The following is a 22,810-nucleotide window of genomic DNA, read 5'->3' on the forward strand; positions in this document are numbered from 1 at the left end:
CACACTGACTCTGGTTTCCCGAGGCCGGCTGCCTGACAGTCAGGTGACATATGCAAACGCACACTTTCTCTGACACCGAGTGCACACACATACACTCCGGCAATCCAAATCTACTAACCCAAGAGGCACTTAAGTGTGATCCCAACCACTTAAAAAGCATCTGCATCATAGTGAGAGAGGTCTTAGCCTCATGTGTCTCTCTCTCTGTCTGATAGCTAACCCTGCCCTGATTCAGGCTGTGGCTTGAAGCCGTAAACCGAAGCTTCCCTCAACGCCTCTCACCCGCCCTGCGAGGCTCTAACCACTGTTTTTGCATACCACTCAGCTTGTGTAACCGTTGAGTGGTTTTGCTCCACCAAGACAATGGCTGTGTAACAGACTAAGCAGAGTAAAGACGTCTAATGTCAATGCACTGGAAGAGTTGATAAACAGAAATCGGTCTACGCTATACAAGAAGCACAGACGAAATAAAAATGTAAGCACTGCGAAATTAAAGTGCCTGCAGGATAAAATAATAACAGCAGCACAGATGAGACTGTCAGCAGTCGAGGCAAACACTGCACAGACCAAGGGCAAAGATTTCTCAGGTGAACCAGTCACAGTCAATATACACAATGTAATTATAACTCATTTTAAAAGTAAAAAGTTCAGAGAGCGTATCAAAGTCAGCAGGGATCAAAATGAACTGGGCCCTCTAACGCTTTAGTCTGCTTTACTGTTTACAGAAACTACTTAATAAACAGTCAGTAAAAAAAAAAAAATAAAAATTAGGGATGGGGTGATCACACTGGTCACACTTGTGTTTGCACCTCTGTATAAAAATCAGTCATTTAACTTGCAGGATGCAGGACTGCTGACAGCACCTGACTGAGCTTGTGGTATGGCAAAGCACGGCAGTGCTCACTCTGCTGCCCAGCGGACCAAAGCAACATTTCCCCACCTCATTTGCAAAGCAATCCCTCTTCCCTCCCACTCAGTGGATCTTTTTGTCGTTTCCATGTCCAGGCTCCACTGGTTTTGTCTGCTGAAATGGCAAGCTCTGCAGCGTGGAGGAAAGTAAGGAACCAGGTCTCAAGGAGACTGCTCTGCAACCAAAGTGCATCCTCACCCTCCTCCTCCAAAAAAAAAAGAAGAAAATACACCCAACCCACTGAGCCAGCATTCACTCACCTCTCCCCCCGCCTGACTAATGTGCCCTGACACTCGTACATCACCCGTAAATTGGCCAAATGAATTAAACCACGGCCCCTGCTTAGCTTTACGGGCTTTAAATGGATTTTCTCCTCTCCAGGTCTGTCCAGTAATTGCATTTATCCATCTTGTTGAAGCCAGGTTTACACACTCACAAAGATCATGCCAATCCCCGGATACATTTTCCGCTCTGATGGCAAGAGTGTGAGAGATTTGTCACTGGATCATAACAGGTAATTCAAACAACAATTAGCTGACAATTCCACCATATGTCAGTGTCTGTCTCCTTGTTGGACAGGACCTTGGTTGAAGCAATGAGGTGCCTTCTATCGCTTCATCTGTCTGTATATCGCTTCTTGTTGCCATTCTCAGCGTGATAAATTCTCCCTTATGACGCTTTTTATCTATTATCCAAGCCTCCAGGTTAAAACAGAAAACACCCACAGCAGGGTAGGAAGGTACCGGCTATGAGTCTTCATTGTTCACACACACACACATTCAGAAAGAAAGAGGTAGTGTTAAGGCAGAGCTGTGAACACCGGCATCAGTGGAGGTCATCTCCACACTTGTGGATGTTTGAACAGAAGTGCATCAGACATTGGGGGGACCCAACAGACAATTCAGCTATGTAAACATGCTGCAACTTCCTTCCCTCCAGTCCTCTAGGCCTGCACTGAGACAAGCCACTGTTTAAACAGCGCACACAGCATTCCTGTGCCTGGGCCCAGGCCAGCTGCTGCATCCTCACTGCAGGCCTGCCTGCCTGCCTGAGCAGAGACAGATACAGGCCTTACAACAGTAAGGGTCATCCACAACAGACAAAGGGCTTTTATAAACATGCAAAGCAGGTTGCATCTCCTAGAAATGCTCCCTGTGCTACTGACTGCTACAGTCCCCCCCCCCCACAGAAGAGTAAAATCATAACATCACCAAACCAAACCTCAACCACTTGACGCCATCTGTAATGATAAAGCAGTAAATTTATCTTTATTGATGCACAAAATATGCAAAGTGTGGCAGCCAGTAAAGATAGAAGTGGCAGTAAAGTAAAGATAAAACACCTCCCAGTTCTAAAGTACACTGTGACATGCATCACATGACACAAAGGCCAAACCTGCTAAGTAAAGCCAGCCTCCAATCTTAACTTTCATTATAACTGAACTGCAGGTTTCAAGGTTCAAAGTTAGCAAATTAACCTTTGGTTCCCATGCCAATGGATAGTAAATTAAAGTTAAAGCCCAAATCCAAGTTTAATAAAGTTAGAGGCCTACTTTTCCTGGCGTGTTTATATACCAAAGACTAACTCTGTGGGGTGTTTAAGTTACGGGAACATATTTAATTTTTTAACACAGAAACCAGATAGGCCAGGTGTCATTCGGTGTTGGTTTCATTATAGGAAGACTATAATAATTACTTCCCCATTGTGTCAGTGCCTCACCACTGGATACCATCAAGAGTTGCCAACCAAATCCCTTCAATCAAATGGTGATTTCAGGGTGACTAGATTGCACTGTTTTAAACCTCGACAGGGCCACATCCCTTCTTGCCTATCTGTTCATCTGGCTCCCACATCTTGTCTGTTCATCAGTCCATCCCCTCTGGCTGGACAGAGAGGGCCACACATCTCACCTCGGGACAGTTGTCCAAACAAGCCTCTCCATTCACTCTGACCCCTCAAGGGAGGAAGACAATTGACAATTCACTTCCACGAGTCAATTTGTGCACTTTTGGAATTGACCCTGAACACTGGTGACACACTGGCCTCTCACTGGAGCCGGATGAATACATAATACTGAGAATACCAAGGGGGGGGGGGGGGTATTTTTTGAAAGCTGAAGACATTCAAAAAAAAAACAAAAAAAAAAAACTGAGGACCACACATGGTGTGACTTCGAATGCTATGCTATACAAAGAAATCCACTTTGGGAAAAAAAAAACAATATTATTTAAAAGTTGGTCTAAAATGTAATCAATTAAGAAAGAATTAGAAACAGACAGAAAACTGAAGTTTATATATGCACTCCAAACACCATCAGCCGCACAATGACTGGCAATTCAGCATGTGTAGGCCATGTGTGGATGTGACAAGCTGTTCTCATGAAATGTTATCTAGTGCTGTACACAAGTTGACAGCTGTCTCTTTATAAGAGGCGTATTATTATTATTGTGTGTAAATAGGTTTCTAACAGCTGGTTAAAGAGCTAACACGGGAATTTACTCTTAATCTGTTTTCCACTGGAATTGGTTCATCAACTAAGTAAAAAAAAAAAAAAGGGAGGAAAAAAAAGACTCTAACGTTGCTCCACATCACAGGGTATAGAGGTTACATTTTATTAGCCTTGTGCATTTTAAAATAATCTTGCCAACAATATTTTTTTTTTTTTCAAATCCGACCATAATCCGCAGATTAGTAGATGAATTTATTTTGCTCGCACTTTTAAACCCTCCCTCACCTTTTGCAGGGAGTTATGAATCCACCACCTCCTGACGACAAAAACGAGCAGACGATCACCTCATTAGCAGACCGGCTTCGCTTCCAAAACACACACACACACACACACACACACACACACACACACACACACACACACACACACACACACACACACTCCTTGGAGCTTATCCCGCTACAATTAAAAGTTTAATTAGTAGATTAAAAATACATTGACTGGAGTTTTATCACCTTAAACTCCTCTATTATGTGTTTAGCACACACAAGTGCCTCCTTTCCATCTGAGCCATTTTGAACAGATTATCTGCATACTGAAATTCCCTTGCCTACATTAAGGCTGCAGATACAAACCGGATAGAAAAACAAACTGCTGTAAAACACCATCTGCATAATTATTACATGTGGCTGGATGAATACTGGACAAAGAGTTTTGTATAATTAATCTTTAATATCTGGATATGAATATTTAAATATTGCTCCGACTGCTGTCTGAGGAAAAAGTGGAGAAAGTATTAAAAGAAAATAAATATTAGCATGAATGAAATTCTTCTTCTGTGGTACGTTCCAGACATTGTACCACATCCATAAAAGGCTGGTGTACCACAGGTGCTCACTGCACACTGGCAAGGCTAGTCATTATCTGGCCCAACATGATCATTAGGAGCTGTGATGGCAGTGTGGCACCTCCTCCCTGCATTCACACACACTCTCTCTCTCACTCTCTCTCTCACACACACACACACACACACACATTGGAATTAAAAAAAAACTCCAATGGATACTCAAGCACTTGTTAAAAAAAAAACAAAAAAAACAAAAGTGGGTGAGAGGGGAAGCGCCTTCCTCAGTGAAAAGCATGTCAGCGCCAGTGCACTTTGACCCTTCCCAAACACACGACGCAATCCAAACAGGAGGTCGACAGCACCACGAATTCCTCCCAGCGTCACGGCGGCCTTCTCACCCAGAGCTTTTAAGGCAAATATTTTTTGATGACGGTGAGAGTGGGAAGCACGAAGGGAAAACGTGGAGCAGAGGGTGGGCGGGGGGGGGGGGCTTATTCAGAGACGCGAACCACACACATGAACACATGCCTGCTCGTCAGGCGTGAATGAAAACCGAAACTCTCCTGTTCCAATCTGTGTTCCTCTCGTTTCCTTTTTTTTTTTTCATTCCTCCAAACGGGAAGATAAATGTGAAGCCGAGGGGCACTATTGTTTGGACATCTAGCCAGGAACTGTCGCTGCTCTCATTGCCCTGGCATTAACAGCAATTATGCGCTCTATTCAGACAGCTTTTGTGCGACCCCCCCCAGGCCCCCCCACCGTCCCAATTCACTCACGCTCACACACACACACACATACGCGCAGGCGGAGGCCTTACACACATTTCCCGCTTTTCTCTGCCCCCTCCCACTCCGCTGCTACTGGTGAACTCATTTGACTACTGGAGCACTCTGGTCCCATTATGAATGAACTTACAGAACAGGAATATGACAAACAATCTGTGGGTTCCTTCTTACATGTACACATATACAGCATCAACTCTCAGGCTGCCTTGTGAGAAAATTCAATTTTGTAATTATGATGCTTTAAAAAAAAACAAACAATTCTAGGTAATCATCTCTTAAAAGTAGCTAATCCCAGCCCTACCCATAACCTTCATATCTGAAAGATGCGATCAATAGTCATTTAACCTTATCTTCTTTTGCTGGATGCAGCAAACAAGTAACACTGCCAATAAAATTTTCAGCAACCACTTTAAGTTATCTTATCACCACTACAGACTTCAGTTAAGTCAGTACAAACATTTCCATATAAGTTCACGAGTCAGAGAGCGGAAACTCCACATTCAGCCCCAGGAACACCTGCATCTGTGCCCTGCTCCTCAGTCATTTAAAATTCAAAAGTGTTTTGGTGTTTTTTCTTTGGGTTTTTTTTGTTTTTTTAAGGAACTTGGTGCATAATGATGTTAACATATTCCAAGATTCAAATATTTTCTTAAGAACAAGAAGTAAAATAAGGAAAAATAGTCGAAATCAAATGAATACTGGCTTCGAAGCAGATTTCTGCACCGCTTTTTGATATTAAACATGAACTTGCCCACAATGCCGGGATGTGAAAGATGAGCTGCTCACCGAGGGAAAACATTAAATAAAATAAGGTAACATATACAGATAAGAGCTTTAACACACACGCACACAAAGAATAATTTAATTTCCATGTTTGAGGGAGCCCCAAGCCCTGTGGGCCAGGAGTAAAGCTAGCCTATATTTAAACAGATGACACAAGTTTCATTCCAGATGTACAGTAGTCTTTGTGTTCAGCTCTATAGAAATGCACTGGAGAAAGAGGTGGGGCTGGATTTGGGGCAGGGGGGTATACTGGGAGAGGAAGGGGGTTACACCAGGGGGCTGGGGTAAGAGGGACCCCAGTGCACAGCTGCTTAACTAATGCCTTTTTTTTCTTTGCTCAGACACAGAAAAGCAGAGTGCAGTGACTCACTGACAGAAACTAGTAAAGGATAAATGGAATAATTCACTTTAAGAATATATATATATATAAATCACCAAATTGCACTATGACTTAATGATTAACAGGCATAATATGTCACATCGAAGTCAAAATTAGGACTCAGATTAGCTGTTATTACATTAAAAGCAATAAAGTGGATGATTTAATTAAAAAAAAAAAAAAGGTTCAGCTCCAAACCAGACTTTACTGCAGCTGCTACACCCAAACCCAGCTCACACTGCCACCAGGGAACCACTACTCCCTTCGCACTAGTTTAAAATCTGATTAGAAACACACCCCACAAACTGACTGATTTTTTTTTTCTGCCTCTGCGGTGTTTCAAGCAGTGACAGATCGACGAGTGCGTAAGCTCTCACACGGCTCAGCCTGCCAACATCATCAGCATTAGACAATTAAGCCCTGCTAGCTGGTAAGTGTATGTATATTATATATATATATATATATATATATATTATATATATGTAAATATTTACTGCACAAATCTTTTCCATTCATTCACCAGGCACTAACAAAACCTTACTGTACTCCCTCTCGCTCTCTCTCTTTCTGAGTCCTCAGCACCAACACCACCACCCCACCCCTACATCTGCGATTCATTGACTTTACAATTTACCACATGTCGAGATGGGAGAGGTCGAGCCTCCATCTGAATCACGGCACAAATATGCGAGTGATTTATTGTTTTAAAAACCCTGGGCCGATTTAGTGCAACTCCACTTTTTCTGAGCATTACTCCTATTGGCAGACCATGAACAATTACAGTTCGGACTAATTAAGCTCTGAGAATGTGCTGTGCACCGCTAATGTCTAGCAGACCCCAATTTTAGTTTAATGGTGCCAAAACTTTGCTTCCCACCCCCCCCCCCCCCCCCCCCCCCCCCCCCCCCCCCCCCCCCCCCCCCCCCCCCCCCCCCCCCATTCTCTAACTTAGCTCCTCAAATCCAAAGCAGATTGTACTTTTTTATGAGTGTTTATTGAGTCGAAGAAAAATAAGGACCTTTTTCTTTCCCCTCTCCTAGCCTACGATGAGAGAAACAGCAGAGAGAGAGAGAGAGGAAAAGAGGGAGTAAGAGGCAGTGAGGAAGAGAGAGAGGAGAGAGAGCGGGAGCCGCTTCCGCCATACTTTGTAAACAAAAGTGATTTGCAAGACAAAAGGAGCGCAACCTTACAACTAAATTCGGAGTGCATTTTGCAGCTTGAGGCACAAAATGTGGCCACGTCGTGCCACGAAACCCCCCGCGGACACCAATTAGGCCCTATTAACATGTAAAGCCAATTTGATAAGGTGTGGGCCCTATCCCTTAAATCCGCATTAAACTATCTTCCCCCTTGTCACAGCCAAAAATCCATTTACAGCAGCCGAACACACATAATCCATATGAAATACCATTGTTATGCGTATGCCGCTGCCATGTTTAGGAAAGATACTGTCTGTGTCATTTATAACAGATAACAGGCCACAGCAATGTGTGCACGTGAGCACAAAGGAGGTGGTGTTCACTTATGCATGTTGATTATAATAATCTTACCAGAAAATCCTCCATTATTTCTTCCCAAAAAAAAAATGACAAAGGACTGAGTCGGCCCCGTATCAAAGTGGATTTATTTTTTAAGAAAGGTGAATGTGCGGCAACACGAGCAGTCCTGGCCTGACTAGACGACTGAAACAAAGAGGGAAAAGGGGAGAAAAACTATTGTTTCAAGCACACAAAGCCTTTTCACCGCCTTGTAGTAGAATCATCATGGGTTCTCTGAGCGTCTTTTTTTTTTCTTTTTTTCTCCCCCTCACTCTAAACACAGTATTGGATGCACAGTGTTGTGTCTTCCCCCCCCCCCCCCGTTTGCTCCCCACCCCTTGCACTTTCTCGTCCTTTTTTAAAACAGCTCGTAATTATACGTCGAAACTCAAAACCTCCGCCAAAAGTCTCCAGGCCTGGAGAATTATGGGGCCAGGGGTGGCGTCAAATATCTTAACATTCATAAGTCCGCGAGGCAGTAAATAAAGCCAGTGGATTTACGGCCCAGCAGCCCCGATGCAGGGGAACTGGCCGCCCAGATCCCATTCTCCCTCCCTCAGCATCTCCAGACCTGTTGAGGTGTGATGTTAGCACACAGCACCGGAGTTAACCCGCCGCCTTTTTTAAAAAGCCCAGTGTTAGCATCGGCAGGAAACAAAAGGGAGAGAGGGAGAAAGGGAGAGAGCAAAAGGAGAAGGGGGAAAGGAGATAGAAAACCCAGGGTGAACTAGCCAGGCCACTTCTGCAATTCAACCTGCACCGAGTGATCCAGCAGGCCTTTGTGTGAGGTTTAGGGAGGAGGGAGACGGCAGGGAGAGGAAAGGAGGAGACAAGGGCAAGAAGGCTTTTAAAACCCGGGCACAGCGTCATGTCAAATTGCTAAATGATACTAAATTGTGAGCCTCCTTGGGGTTAGGTGGTAGGAAAAACAAATTCTCACTGGTTATGACTCCCAGAGGTCAGACAAACTATCGTAATAGCCACATGCAAGAAACCCCCCCACCCCCACCCCTCCTTAAGTCATGCAAACACTAAATAAGTGAAGCAAGTTAAGATGTCCAGAGAGATCAGAATCAGCGCCAGCTGATGGGAAACATTTAAACCCATCAGAATTTAGCCTGAACGATTTCAAATCAATTGAAAATTATTTAAATAATTATACACAATACAAAGAGAAAAAAAAAAAAGGAAAAAGAAAACACAGCCAAATAATATACACGAGCATCACCAGAAAGTGAGAGGAGAAAAAGATAGGAGGGAAAAAGCAGCGAGAATCAAGCCTTTCATGCCATGAACGGGAGAAAGTCTCATTCTAATAATACTAGCAGTCATATTCAGGGCCTTACAGACATGTTAGGGAGCAAGACAGCTAATCAATGTCCACTGAATTATTTATGCCAGCTTTAAGTCTAATAGATTTATATTACAGCGACCGCTGACTTCAAAGCCTAATGGCTGACAACACAGCTCGCTGCAACAAGAGGGGGCCGATGGCAGTACGTAGGAAGACCACCAATAAGTCAAAAACCAGTTCAGGTGCAATCAGTGGGTTAAGCTGTAATAACGGTTTGCTCACATCTCCTAACGACAGCAACATCCTTTTAGACTTTGTAATGCCTTTAACTTAAAAGGAGAAAAAAAATATATATAGGAGCATATATTATAAAAAAAAATGTAAAACTCTTCCTTTCTCAATTATGTCTGAGAATAGCATTTAAGGGGCATCATTAAGGGAGCAAAGGTCAATACCATCTCGCCGCAAGCATCCTCCAGAACCACAACCACACAATTTAACTGCTTTCCTAACTGCTGCATAGCACAAGGAAATGAGCGCTCCACACACACACACACACACCACACACTCCAGGACACAGTGCTGTGATAGAAAAACTACAAAACTCTGCCACCGAAACAAGGAAGTGCTTCAGTTCAAATCATGCGTGTTGCTGTGAATGTGTGTTTGTGTCAGTGCTGATGAGAATAATGAGTGACTAATTCCATACCAGCCAGCACGGTAACAAGGCTGGCTACTAAGAGGGAATGAAATGGCAAAATGTTCTCCTATGTGCAAAAACACACACATAGAAAGAACTTGTGTAAGCAGCAAAATAAAGAAAATATTTCACGTGAAACCATGGGTGATCATGTTGAACTCAAAAGCAGAAATGTGTCAAACACAAAAGAAGGATTATGTGTCAGATGTGCGTTTATTTCCAAGGTGTGCGCACAGCACAAAAAAAAAAAAAAAAAAGAAAATGAAAAAAGAGGTAACAAATATCAGTTTTCGTTAGGCAGAGCTGAGGTGGTGGTGGTGGTGGTGGTTGCGGGTAGGGTCACATTTCCAATGCCTGGTCTTGCCTTAACCTTGTAAAATGAGATTACAGGTCCTAAAGCACAGACTTTAATTGCAACCGTTTAAAATAGGGGGGCAAGAAAAAAAAAAACAACAACCCGTGGTTGAGAAAATTATGCTGCTTAAGGATTGCCATTGCCCGTGGGACCGGCGAGGTGCTGAGCAAATGAGTAGTGGGCATAATTAAGCATGCCTGATTGTGTTTAAATAAATAACATGAATTTATTTATAAATGGGTTTACTGCATGCACATGTTTGCCATGGATTCCTCGCTGGTGGAGCAAAGGACGGTGCACATGCAAAAACAGCACACGTCTCACATTTCCTATCAATAAATCACACCATACATATATATGTGGTGTGTGTGTGTGTGTGGTGTGTGTGTATGTCTGTGTGTATATTACTTAATAATTAGCAAGACTAAAAAATTTTAAAAATCTGCATTGCTTATGTTTCAGGGGGAAAAAAAAAATCATCAAGCATGCACCGTTTCACATAGTGTTTTTACACGTTTGACACATGCAAATCACTTTGAAAAAGAAACGAATGTGCATGCTGATTTTATTTGTGTGGTTTACATTGCTTTCCCCTGCTTACAGGGTGTACAGAAGCCGCTATAAAAGGTCTGAATGCTCATGCATGTTGCTTTAGAAAAAAAGGTCATTTTTGATGAGGCTGTGCAAACACAAGCCATTGCATTATTCAGGAGATTAAAAACATGTCTTGTAGCCTGGAATATGCAGACCCCTGGTAGTAATAATGTCATAATCCTAATTAATATTTAAATAATTAAAATAACTTTCATAAGGCTCATGCATTCATTTAAAGTTTATACATATATATATATATATATATATATAAAATGCCGTGCACATGAAGCAGCCATATAACCATAATGTCCTTTTTCCACTGCAGCGCTTAGCACTGTTAGCATGCTAGCTTCAGTCCATGGCAAAGGCTAGGAGCCGCATGCATGCATGCGTGCGTGCGTGCGTGCCATTGTACTGTACACTTCATGGGGAGTTGCAAAACTTGGCTTTGCACTTTTATCGGCTGCACTTCTGGGTGACAACACTCCGCTCCTGCCTCGCCTCCGTGCCTACCCGGGGAGTCCGTGTGTGTACGCGTGTGTGTGAGGAGTGTGTGCGTGCGCGTGTGTGTGCACATACAAAGCTGTAAATAAATGAACTTACTGCTGTGCGTGCTGTTGGAGAAAGTGATCCATTGGGAAGGTAGGGGCTTGTGAGATCGGGGATCATTATAAATGGATAGCCCGGGTACGGTGGGCTCTTGAACAGCCCTCCATCTTGCCTTTTCGCAGCTAACATGGCGGGGGGGAGGAGGGGGGGGGTGGGAAAGAAGAAAACTTTTTTTTATAAAGTGGCCTTGAGAAGTTTTTTTTTTTTTTGCCTCAAAATTGCATTTGAGTAACAAAGCGGAGGAGGTCGCCTCCGTCAGGCACACATAATGTCATGCTGCATGAAAAAAAAAAACAAGTGAACAATAAAGCAGAAACTCACCCTCCTCTAAACTTTCCCTTGTTTTGTCTCTGAAAGTTTCAGATCTAGGCGCAGGCCGTCTTTCCGCCTTGAAATGCAATGAAACACAACAATTGCGTTAAAGTTAACACAGCGGACGATGAAGGGCGATAGTTAACTTTCTTTCCAAGTCTACCGCTGTTACAGTATAAGTAAATGTAGGCCCCTAAACTTAAAACAGCGCCGGGGACGATCGATCCCCGTATTTTTTTAGCATGCCACCACCCCCCGAAAAAATCAAACTTACCTCTGAATCCGACGAGCTGTTCTGATTTGTTTCCGACTCGTTTACAAGAGAAGATTTGACATCTGCTAAATCCCTTTCTGCCGAGGAGTTCTCCGAAATTTTCTCTTCCTGCTCCCCTTCGTCTTTGAAGGAAATCATTTCATCGTTTGCGCCCAGATCGTCCCCTCCCGCCGTTGAGCTGCGGCATTTTTCCCGAGCAAAAATCTTTTCTGTTTTTTTTTTTTTCTTTCTTTTTTTAGAGAGGGGGGCAAAAAAAAAACACAAAGTTTTTAAACCCTTGATCTCGGTGATCTAGAAAGTCCGAGTTTAAGTTTGGGGTCTGTATTGGCGTTTTCCAAAGCTCTGGCGGTTGGTACAAAACTAAAAAAGAAGGGAATCTTGGCAGAAAAAGGAAGCCGGAGAAGGAGCCGAGCCGCTCGGATTGAGTGAGTTGAAGTTGGTCGGAGTGGTTTTCAGTTCAAAGGCGGCGCTGATTGACAGATAGAGAGGGATGGAAATAGAGAGAGTCTGGATTCAGGATTATTGACAGGGAGAAACACACAAGAAACTAATGAGATTCAAACAGGGAGGGACTTGAAGTGACGTTTTCATAAATAGGAGGAAAAAGAAAAGGAGAGAGAGAGAGAGGGGGGAGAGAGAGAGAAAGAGAGAGGGAGGCTGGAGGAAGCCGGCGGACGACTGCGGTGAAAAGCATGTGAGGAGGAAAAAGGCAGTTTGGGAGCAGGACAGTGATGGTAAAATAGGAGGAAGATAGGAGTTGCTTGCAAATGTGGATTAAACGCACATATGGGCGGTCTCCCAGAGGAATGAGAGAGGAAAAAAATGAAAAGAGGTACTTCCTCAGGCTGTTTGCAACCAGTTTGACTCCTCTGTTCCCGACCAGTCTGTCACACTAGGGCCAAATAAAGTTAACATTATAGCTGAAATTAAAGTTTTATTTTATTTTATTTTTTTCAAATCCTATCCTTTCACATTCAGATTCTCTAACCTACTTTTGGATCTGTCCTTAGTTTGCATACTAAATACCAGAGGCCTATCAAGGCAGAATAAAAGCTATTACCCCGACCTTGTTTTCCTATTTTATCTGCTTTGTCAGTTCCTTAGATCTATTTTTCATCATATTAGATAATGTTTCCTCAGATCTATTTTTTGGGATGGAGGGTGTTATTGCATCCTGCTTTCTTGACAGGTGTGATGTCCTTTGGGACTAACCTGAATTCCTCACTGGCAGCACAGACTGACTTGGATTTTTATATATATATATTTCTTTTTTTCCTCTCTTCTCTTTTAGCAGCCAGGCTGGACACAAACAACTGATGCAGATTTAGATGCTCCAATTCTGGGTCTTATTTTGTAGAAAATCAGCTATATATGACTGTAGACTCTAGGTTCACAGTTAATAGGAAAAAATGGTGAGAGAATTGCTTATAATGTTACCACATATAATAAAAAATTGTAATGAATCTAAAATCCATTTTTTAAATGGAACAAAGAAAAAATTCCAAAATGTAAATTATTTATTTTATTCAATCTAAATAAAACAGATTAATTAAGGATCTACATGAAAGCAAAAAAAAAGAAAAAAAATTATAATGTTGCTCTCCTAAAATGCACATTAGTAAATCAGTAGGAGGGGAGAGCCTGAAGCTTTTCCCCCTTTAAAAGGGGGATGTTACATTAGTGTGTATATGTCAGAGACTGATCATAGTTGAATCTCATCAGGCAGGAAATGCAGTTTCCCTTACAGCCAATATTTGATGGAGTAATCCCACACGCACGCACACACAGACACACAACACACACACACACACACACACACACACACAAACCCAACAATTAATTTTTAAATGTAGCTGCAAGAAATAGAGTTGAAGCATATATCCAGGTGACACTTACACTCTGTTGCAACATGGCTCCTATCAGGCAAAATAAAGCAGTGTAAGATCAAAAAAAAAAACAAGCCACAGAACTGCTGATTAAAAAAAAATATGTTTCTTGTCATCATCTATTAGACATATAAAACAAATATTATGACGCTAATTCCTCTGTATCTGCTCTCAGCAGTGTTGTCAAAAGGAGCTGATGGGGAATATATGTGCACAGAGCGTAGCACCACAGTGCTGTGAATCTGCCTACCTAACTCACCTAGACCAGGCAACACCATGAAAGCAGACAATTGCGCTCGGTGATCACTGATGTGCCTTATCTGAATGCGGTGAAAGCTGTTTTGTGTCAGCTGGCTGCAGCCCCGCCAGCAGTGTTAGGGAGCAATGAGGAAAGGGGAAGGCACTGTCGTCTCTGGTTCTCATCCAGTGTCTGTGTTTAGGCAGCCGGTGGAAGAAGAGGCACCCCGCCGCTCGGGGCCCTCCAAACCCGAGCCCACACAGACCAGACCAAAGCGAGAGATCCAAGCTGGCCTCTCCCCGGATTGCCTCAGCGGTACCTGAGATGTTTTACTGGGGGCTGGCATGTTATCGCTGCGTGCCGTGGGGACACCTGCCTCTGATGCCGCCCTGGTGATTCTAATCTACAGGACCCTTTAATATCATAATGATAGGCTATGCTGCTGCTGGCCGCCGCTGTGCTTTGAATGATGGAGCGGGAGCACGCCCCGGTGTTGTGTTGGCGTTATTTTTTCGTTGTGGCTTTTACATGTTCACCGCTCTCCGCGTGGTTGTGGTACAGGGCGAGACTGCCATCCTCCTTTGGCTGAGTGCGCGGAGGAAGTCAGAAGCGTCACCTGTGCCTAATCACATGACCACTTTAGTCCTCATCAGCCCCACTGACGCTGACCTTACCTTGAATTGCCATTTTTGGAAATGAAACTTGGACCAGATTTAATTACACTGATTCTCCCTCATACAAATTTAAGATAATTAAATGTAAAATAAAAGCTTTCAGCTTTATATATAATATATATATATATATATTAATAGAATAAATATTAAATACATGCTTAATTTTTTTTTACCCCTACATTCATTTATTTGCTCTTTTTAGCTCTATCCTACCTATTTAATGCAAGATCAGAAACAAAACATAAACTGTAAAATCCATTTGCTTTGAAATATACATGCATGTAGCAATATTTATTATACACATGCAAGAGCCTTTACATAGTACACATTCTGGATTTAATTGTCTTTTGTTTTCATATAAGGTCTGAATAATTAAATGGCTATCCAGTCAAACACTCTTGTGGTGACGACAGCTTTCATGAAGAGAGTTACTGTTTAATATAATCTCATAATTCTACTCAAAGCCCACCACCACCACCACCACCACCATCACACATATGCTTTATGCTTGTGTAAGCAAACAAAGCGCACAAGTAAGCTGACATATGTTTAGGCTGTACTAGTTTATGTACAGCCTGCATAGACAAAAATATCCCACAGATTTTGTGTTCGCAGGTACGCAGCTAAATAAATTTGTCTACAGCTGCCTTAAAAAAAAAACACAATGGAAGGAGGGTTAAATAAATTCAGAGTGCTCGAATCCTCAGACACAAAGACAAAAAAAGTCACCTGCTTTCGAGCAACGTGCGGCGAATACGCTCCGTGCCCTCAAACAGTTAATTTCCCGTCATGCATGCATTCTTTGCCACCGCAGCCACTAAAAGGTCTCTCGCTGCTGATTAACATATTACTGCTGGACATTTTCTCCCTTTCTCTGCACAAAAAAGGGGGCCTGTTTTTATGGTAACTTATTTATTCCTGCAACAAAGGTTTGTTTACTTGTTAATAGGCGAAACTTAACATTTAACTTCAGTTGCATTTGCAAATTTCCTCTATTGTTGGGAGTGATGCTGCTGAACATTTTGGCATTTGCCTCACAAATTCTTTCACCAGGATAATACCCCAGTTAGCCGTAATTACATCTACACTAATAGTCCTAATCATTTTTTTTTTTTTAAGAATGGACAGGATGGAGAAATAGATGTCTGTTTTACCTGATTATGAAAAGCATGTCTAATGCTGTATATTATTTTAGGCTAAAAGCCAAATCAGACAACAAATATCTAGTTTGTGCTTGCATTTGTGTGTAAATGGTTAAGCCCGCTTTCTTGAGCAGCATTCTTCTCATTGTGCTCACCAGATTGAGCACATCCCTGTTGTCTAAGCATTTCTGTGTCTTTCAATTACTCACTGGATGGGGGGGGTTTATATTCTATACATCAAAACGTGGCAAATGATGAGAAAGAGCTGCTTTCTTGAAAACAAAGTCATTTCATGTGTACAATGCATATACAGTATATATATATTTATTTATTTTCTCTCTTATTGTACGTGTACAAAAGGAGTTTCTCTGCTCCCTTGCCCCTCAGCACTCTAATCATTTGACACAATGGGACAATTCATTTGAAAATAAAAGCTGTGTATACAGGAATTCCATTCATGAAGCCTTCAGAAATTATTTTAAGAAGGAAAATGCTCAGAGTTCTATTGACCAAAGCTTTAAGCACTGATTTGTTTGTCTTTTCCACAGAGAGACCTGTTTCAATATAGAAAGACGAAATCCAGTGTGTCTGCTCACTGAAGGTCAACCATGTCTGAGAGACTTATTTTGCAGGAGCATTTAGTATTAAAAGCGCAATGGCTAAAAATTATACATTTTTTTAATGCATTCAATTTCTGTCTGTGTTTACAATTCAAAATACAAATCTCAATGATGACAGCGGAGAATAAGAATAATAGCATAATGAAGTTGCCTGTGACTCTGCACTCATCTAAATCAATATTACCCCAAACGAGACTAATAAAACAAACAGCTCAACGAGCCTTTCATTGGGTTAAAAGTTTGTGAACCAATAATCAGAACAGATCAAATCTCAGGATACAAAGTCTTATGTTTTTTTTAGCCAGAAAAAAAAAAAAAAAAATTTGGATGAGGAGTTTCTTGCAAACAGTCTGGACACATGTGATGAATGTAGGCACACTGCTTTTCATATCACTGGAGGAACTGGACTCAAGCAGGGGCTGAGTGTCTCCAGAACTCATCTGTGCAGCATCGTGGGAACCATATCAGGCCGGCTACGTGAGCTGTCTCCCGTCGCCTCCAAAACAAACAGCCAAGCGATTTTCAGAAATGGACGCGATAGCCATTAATCAAGGTCTGAGGCAGGTCCTGAACTCTCTAAACATGGAATCCACCCGGGAGACGAGGTAACTTATGTACTCTACTGCTGCAGATCTACAGAGCACAGCACACGCACGCGCGCACACACACACACACACACACACACACACACACACACACACACACACACACACACACACGGTCACCTGTCCGTCAGGGCAGCATCTCACAGGAAGAGGCAAGCCAAGCCTCTGCTGGCTGGTAAATGTTACTTAAAGGTCAGCAGTGCTTAAGCCAATATGTTGGTGGTTTAGTAATATTTTCACACTGGATATATGGTGAACACATCAAGCATCAAGGTAGCCAAAGGTTGATTCATGTGTTTGCTATTAGATATCCTGTGAATTCAGTTTAGACGCAATGCAAAGCAAAGTCCAGTTGTCTGTATTCCTGCATGATTAAAGATATAGCAGGCTTTATCACAGAGACAATCACAGGCAGACAGCAAAAAGGAATCAGAGCTGGATAAACCCCATTGGCACGCTTCTTAAAAGCATGGCCCTCCTTGAAGAGATACATATAAACAGTCAGGATGGCAAAATCCTGATGAATTTGAGGTGCTCAGTTCGTCAGCTGATGAGCTACAATAGCAAAAGTCAGCCTGAAAATTTAACCTCCGACCTTCATGTTTTTCACCACAGAAGAAAAAGTAAAGCAGGACAAACGTGGAGAAGGGATCTTCCTGCTGAGCCCTGCTTTGTTGCCTGTGAAGAAAACTGGAACTCTCCCTCTTCTTTAACGGCACTGTAAGCAGGACCTTCGACATCTCTGCACTTTTTTTTTGTTTTTGAGTAGAAACGCTTTCTGATTGTTAGTTAAAAGAGGGAGCATCTCATACAAGGTGCTTCCTCAAACCGGAAGCACAGGGCCTTATTGTAAGAGGCGCAAAAAGAAGGAACTCTGCCTTCTTCGTGTTCCCTACAATGGGACGTTAATTAAAATCACAGTAAGGGCAAGTTGACCTTTTGGGGTCTGAATAAAGTCATTATGTAAATGATGGAAGCAGGTTGGCTTTGTGAGACAGTGCGCAGGTTTTCAGCAAAGTTTTGTGTGCTTTTGTTGTCTTGTGTCTACCTGCTATTTTTAAGATATCCAAGGCATTTATGCTTATTGAAGAAAAAGTTTTGGTAGCAAGTGCTCTTGCGCACATTACCTAATTGTCTTTACAGAAAACCAAACCACAGAAAGGAATCTGAGAAATCGTTTCAAACATAAAGAGGGCTCATTTGAACTTGACATTACTGCTCATTTGCCGAGTTATGAAGAAGCGGCGGTTTTTCTTTCACTGCTATAAATTCTTGGAAAAAGCTTTAGTACAGAGAACCAATTGCATCTTTAACGTGCGCAGTTATTAACGAGCGACACAATGGAGACATGACCTTGTGTGAAATGAGTCGCCTCTCAGTATAAATCAGAGCTGCGTCTTGTTCATTTGGCTATGTTTTCATTAACAGAGTGGAAGATGAGCTGCTTAATGAGACATCAGTCTGCATTCTTTGTGCAATACAAGTCAAAAAGAAAGCTAAACATCATCCAAGGTTAAGTTGTGAGCAGGTTATAGCTGATGCAGAGGCTTATATCTTTTTTGTGTGTGTGTCTGTTGATATTGCTGTCGATATCTACGCAAAAAGGAGAACTATAACGATATCACGTAAAAGGGGGAGCCAAAATTCTGTCCGCCGTGTATACAAACCCTTTTGTTCACTTAAGGTTGGATCTCCTTTGTAAAATATATGTGCCTTTATTAGATTGTTTACAATTGTAAGTAAATGATAAGTAGAGGGTGGGAATGTAATCAGCAACCTGTTGTACAGACTACTACCATTTTAAAACTAGTCTGTATATAATTACACTGGAAAACTTTCTGCCCTATTTAACAACTGGAACAACATTTTTTTCAGTCTGATTTATAAGAATCCTTCTTTAATTTATATCTTATATACACAAACAGCACTTTAGAGCCTTATATTATGTATGCCGGTGCCTAAAGACATAAGCCAGACAATGGCATTAAGCATTTAGGCCCTTACTCTGGGGGATTATAAGTAGCATAATGTAAAACTGTTTTTTATGAGCATCTGAGCAATTAAAAAGTAAAAGCACTCATTATGCAAAACTTTTCAGGGGGTTTGCCATATTATAATGTTAATATTTTGAATTAGTAAACTGATCATTACCATATATTGTGTTTGTCTTTATCTGCATAGAAACTACTGCTGTCATATATATTTGTAAATTGTCATAAAATTGGATTAAAGACTCATTTTTTCCACCCATTTTCTTAACTGCTTATCCAGCAAGAGTTGTAGGGCAGCTGCCCAACTGCCAGAGACAGGTTACACGGGAGGAAACCGGAGCGCCTGAGGAAAAAAACCATGTAGCCACCAGGTCCACACAGAAAGCCCCCAGCTGTCCAGCAGCTTCAAATCAAGAAACCTTCTTAATGTGAGGCGTCAGTGCTTACCGCTGGCACCACTACGCTGTCACAAAATATCTTTATTTAGATAACAGATACAGTACTGTTCAAAAGTCTGGAGTCACCCCTCATTTCTTTAGTTTTTGCTTCCAAGGAGCCAGACTTTCTTCTAATTTTTTTTTTTAAATGGTGCTGAGCAACAGTTCTCCAGGCTTTCTGGGAGGTATATCAAAGTTTGAGTCCACTCCTTTTACCTGAACATTTTCAAGAGGAAGGTTTTTTGCTAAGCCATTTAACCCTGACACATGAATCTTTCAAGGATTAAAAAAAAAAAGGCTTTAGGCTTTATCTTTAGGCACTGTGTTACTAGCAGCCTTCCAAAAAACATCATTTGTTCCCATGTCCTGTCGGTGAATCTATGAAAAATGCCAAGATAACACAGTTTGACAGGCCTAAAAAATGTATTTTGCACCAACAACGTGATTGCCAAAGAGCTATTAGTCGAAAACTTGGCGTGTCTCTGCAAAATCTGAGGAAACGGGAATAGCAGAGGACAGACGAAGGAGTGGCAGGTCTAAAACTATCTACCAAGCAGATGAACAGTATCTGAAAAGTCGTGTCCTTAAGAAATAGAGAAAATCCAGCAAAGCCCTGACGCGGGACCTGAGAGCTGCATCTGGCTCTTCAGTTGATCCATCTACTGTTCACTGAAGCCTCATCAGAAATGCTCTCAGTGGAAGGGTGGCTGTCAAGAGCCATTCTTAAGGAAGGGAAACAGGGTGAAAAGGTATGCCAAATTACACAATAACTGGGCTGAAAATCAGTGGCAACAGGTCTTATGAAGTGATGAATCCAAATCTGAAATTTCTGGTAAAAATCATTATCAAACAGGTACAACTCTCTTCTGACCTCCTCAGGAGAGAGTTGTGAGGTCTGGGGCTGCATTTCAGCCAGTGGTGTCGGGGATCTTGTCAAAATCGATGGAATCATGAACACAGAAAAGTACCATCGACTCATCAGAACTGTGTCAACTGTTTTCCCCCCTTATATACGAGATTTCCATCTATGTTTGCACACGTTTCAACAACTGACACACCTATTTCCCACATTCCCACCAAAATATAAAGAAATGAGGGTCAGTTCAACACTTTTGTGCTTCAAAGTACAGTACTCGAGTACCAGCTCCCGCAGGTTCAGTTTAACACTGCTGTGGTTAAAGCAGGAACCATCTGGTTCTCAGCTTTAAACACACATAAGTAAAATCTAAAAAATCTCAAATTAATTGCAAAGGACACAAGTACATTTAGAAAAACCCCTCACGTTCTACATCTCTCTGATTTCTTGTTTGTTTGTTAACTTACCATGACCTCATTGTATTAGTCAAAAGGGATGCTTTACAAAATCCCTGATTGTTAAGCCCTACACATAATTCAACAGTTTGTTAGTTTGCAGACAGCAGAAGGTAAAAAAGAAACGAGGGCAACCAAATACACCAAAATACATATTTCTCTCTTTGTTTAAATGCTCTTGTTGTCAATATGACACATACTGTACGCTCACAGCTGCTCTTAAAGGTCTGTCGGTCTTTTTGTTTTAACGTTTGACTCTGATGGAGGGATGTGAGTGTATGATGTTTGAGGGCACAGTTGGTTCAAATATTGATTACCTCTCAGGTATTCATTTTTCCTGAAAATTGATTCCCCAAATCCTTCATAATCACACAGATAGTTCTGTGGTAGGTACATTAGATACAGTGTCAACACACACAACACACACACACATCCACAACAACAAGGCCCCAAAGCTTCGCGCTGCAGCCCTCAACTGGAGTGTTTTGGCTGCAGCCCTCGTGGTCTTCTTCGAAGATCCTAATTGAGAAATTATGCAGAAAAATCAATTGGCCTCAAGTTTTATGTCCAATAGACTCCTGAAGGCTTCAAGCGGGCAGCAATCAATGCTTTCCACATGGGTGGCTCCAAAGCCCCTTCACTCTTTTGTTTATGTGTTCATAGCTGGAGGATTTCGATATATGAATTTAAATGAAATAAACATTAATGAGTTTTCCACCTTTTGCAGTCCCCTGCGAGATACAATGTATATTCCAGGGCATGAAATCATGTCTTTGGTTTCCACTTAAGTATGACTTAACGCTAAAAAGCTTACTAAAATTGGGATATATTTGGTAGAAACTGTGCCCTTACCGGCAACACTTTTGAGCCGGCCTTATTTACACTTCAAAATGAGGATCTTTTAACATTCTGTGATCATCTGCGTTCATCGCTGGTGGATGAATCAGTGTGTTTTGTGCATCCTGTTTGCCTAGAGGACATCAGCTTATTTAGGGCCATTTGAAAACTCTGCACATCATCATCAGGTCAATGAAAAAGCAACCTTGAATTCCCTTTGACACAACTGTCTTTTTCCAGTTTTCAAACCAGCCTGAGCGTGCATCACCTTGTTACAACTTAAGGCAAAAATGGAGAAACAGAGGAATGAGAGAAAGATGTGAGTGAGAATAATTTCACTTAAAAAAAAAAACCCAGCAACAACAACAAAAAATAAAAACAAGCTTTTTCCTGTTGGTCTTTCTACTTTTTACGGTCAAAATCTCAACCCCCCCCAAAAAAAAAAAAAAAAAAAAAAATGGACATCTGCTCTTGGTTGTTGTGCCACGTTCCTTTTTGTGCTCGTTAACCACCTTCCAAATTCATCATAAGCCCAGAGATCAGATCACAGTAATATTTGATCAATATTAATAAGGATAGCCAAACTCCTCCAGTAATTACCACAGTCTCCAGGCTTTGATTTCGACCATTACTAACGCCTCTGCATCTTTAGATTAAAAAAAGCGACCCCCTTTTATTTCATAACATTAAATCCCGACATGCATCTTCTAAAAGCTCTAATAAGACAAAGATAAGATTTGCATCCCCATACAAGTGTCTTTTTCAATTGATTATGAAGCCGCCATTGATGTGCGAGAAATTGATGTTTTCCTCTGTTCTTAAGGGCGGCTAATAGAAGGGGCGGGCTTCGAGGAGGAGACTTTGCTACTTTGATCTTCAATCAGTAAAAAATCCCACTTCTTCTTTGTCAGACTATATTTGGTAAATAACAGTGACAATCTGCGGGGCCTAGAGAAGGAGAGAAGGAAAGGAAGAGAGATGTGTTGAAACGATAAAGATAGGTTGTTCGAGATGGAGGACAGTGGGAGAAAAGAGGGGGAAAAAAAGGGAAGTATCTTGCTTGGTAAATTTAGGACATTAAAAAGCGAGAATAAGCCTTTTATCTTTGTTGTGCGATGCAGTCCTGCGATGCTAAAATAGCTGAAGCCTTTTGGCACTTTGACCTCACACGGCCGAAGACAGCAAATATTTCTTACCATGTTTATTTTGGGCATAAGCAAATTTTGCACAACTGCCTCCG

General features: G+C 41.7%; 1 protein-coding gene across 1 annotated transcript in view; it reads right to left on the reverse strand.

Annotated features, from left to right (window-relative positions):
• tcf7l2 (transcription factor 7 like 2) overlaps nucleotides 1–12,465 on the reverse strand; it is an 88,475-nt gene extending 76,010 nt beyond the window's left edge. Inside the window, exons 1-3 of the mRNA XM_030754774.1 lie at nucleotides 11,830–12,465; nucleotides 11,565–11,631; nucleotides 11,241–11,365 (exon numbers count right to left, since the gene is read on the reverse strand). Coding sequence (XP_030610634.1) covers nucleotides 11,241–11,365; nucleotides 11,565–11,631; nucleotides 11,830–11,967 — 330 coding nt within the window. The 5' untranslated portion in view covers nucleotides 11,968–12,465. The remainder of the gene's footprint in view (nucleotides 1–11,240; nucleotides 11,366–11,564; nucleotides 11,632–11,829) is intronic.
• Between the last annotated feature and the right edge of the window lie 10,345 nt (nucleotides 12,466–22,810).

The sequence above is a fragment of the Archocentrus centrarchus genome, chromosome 19 (genome assembly GCF_007364275.1).
Source record: "Archocentrus centrarchus isolate MPI-CPG fArcCen1 chromosome 19, fArcCen1, whole genome shotgun sequence".
NCBI lineage: Eukaryota > Metazoa > Chordata > Actinopteri > Cichliformes > Cichlidae > Archocentrus > Archocentrus centrarchus.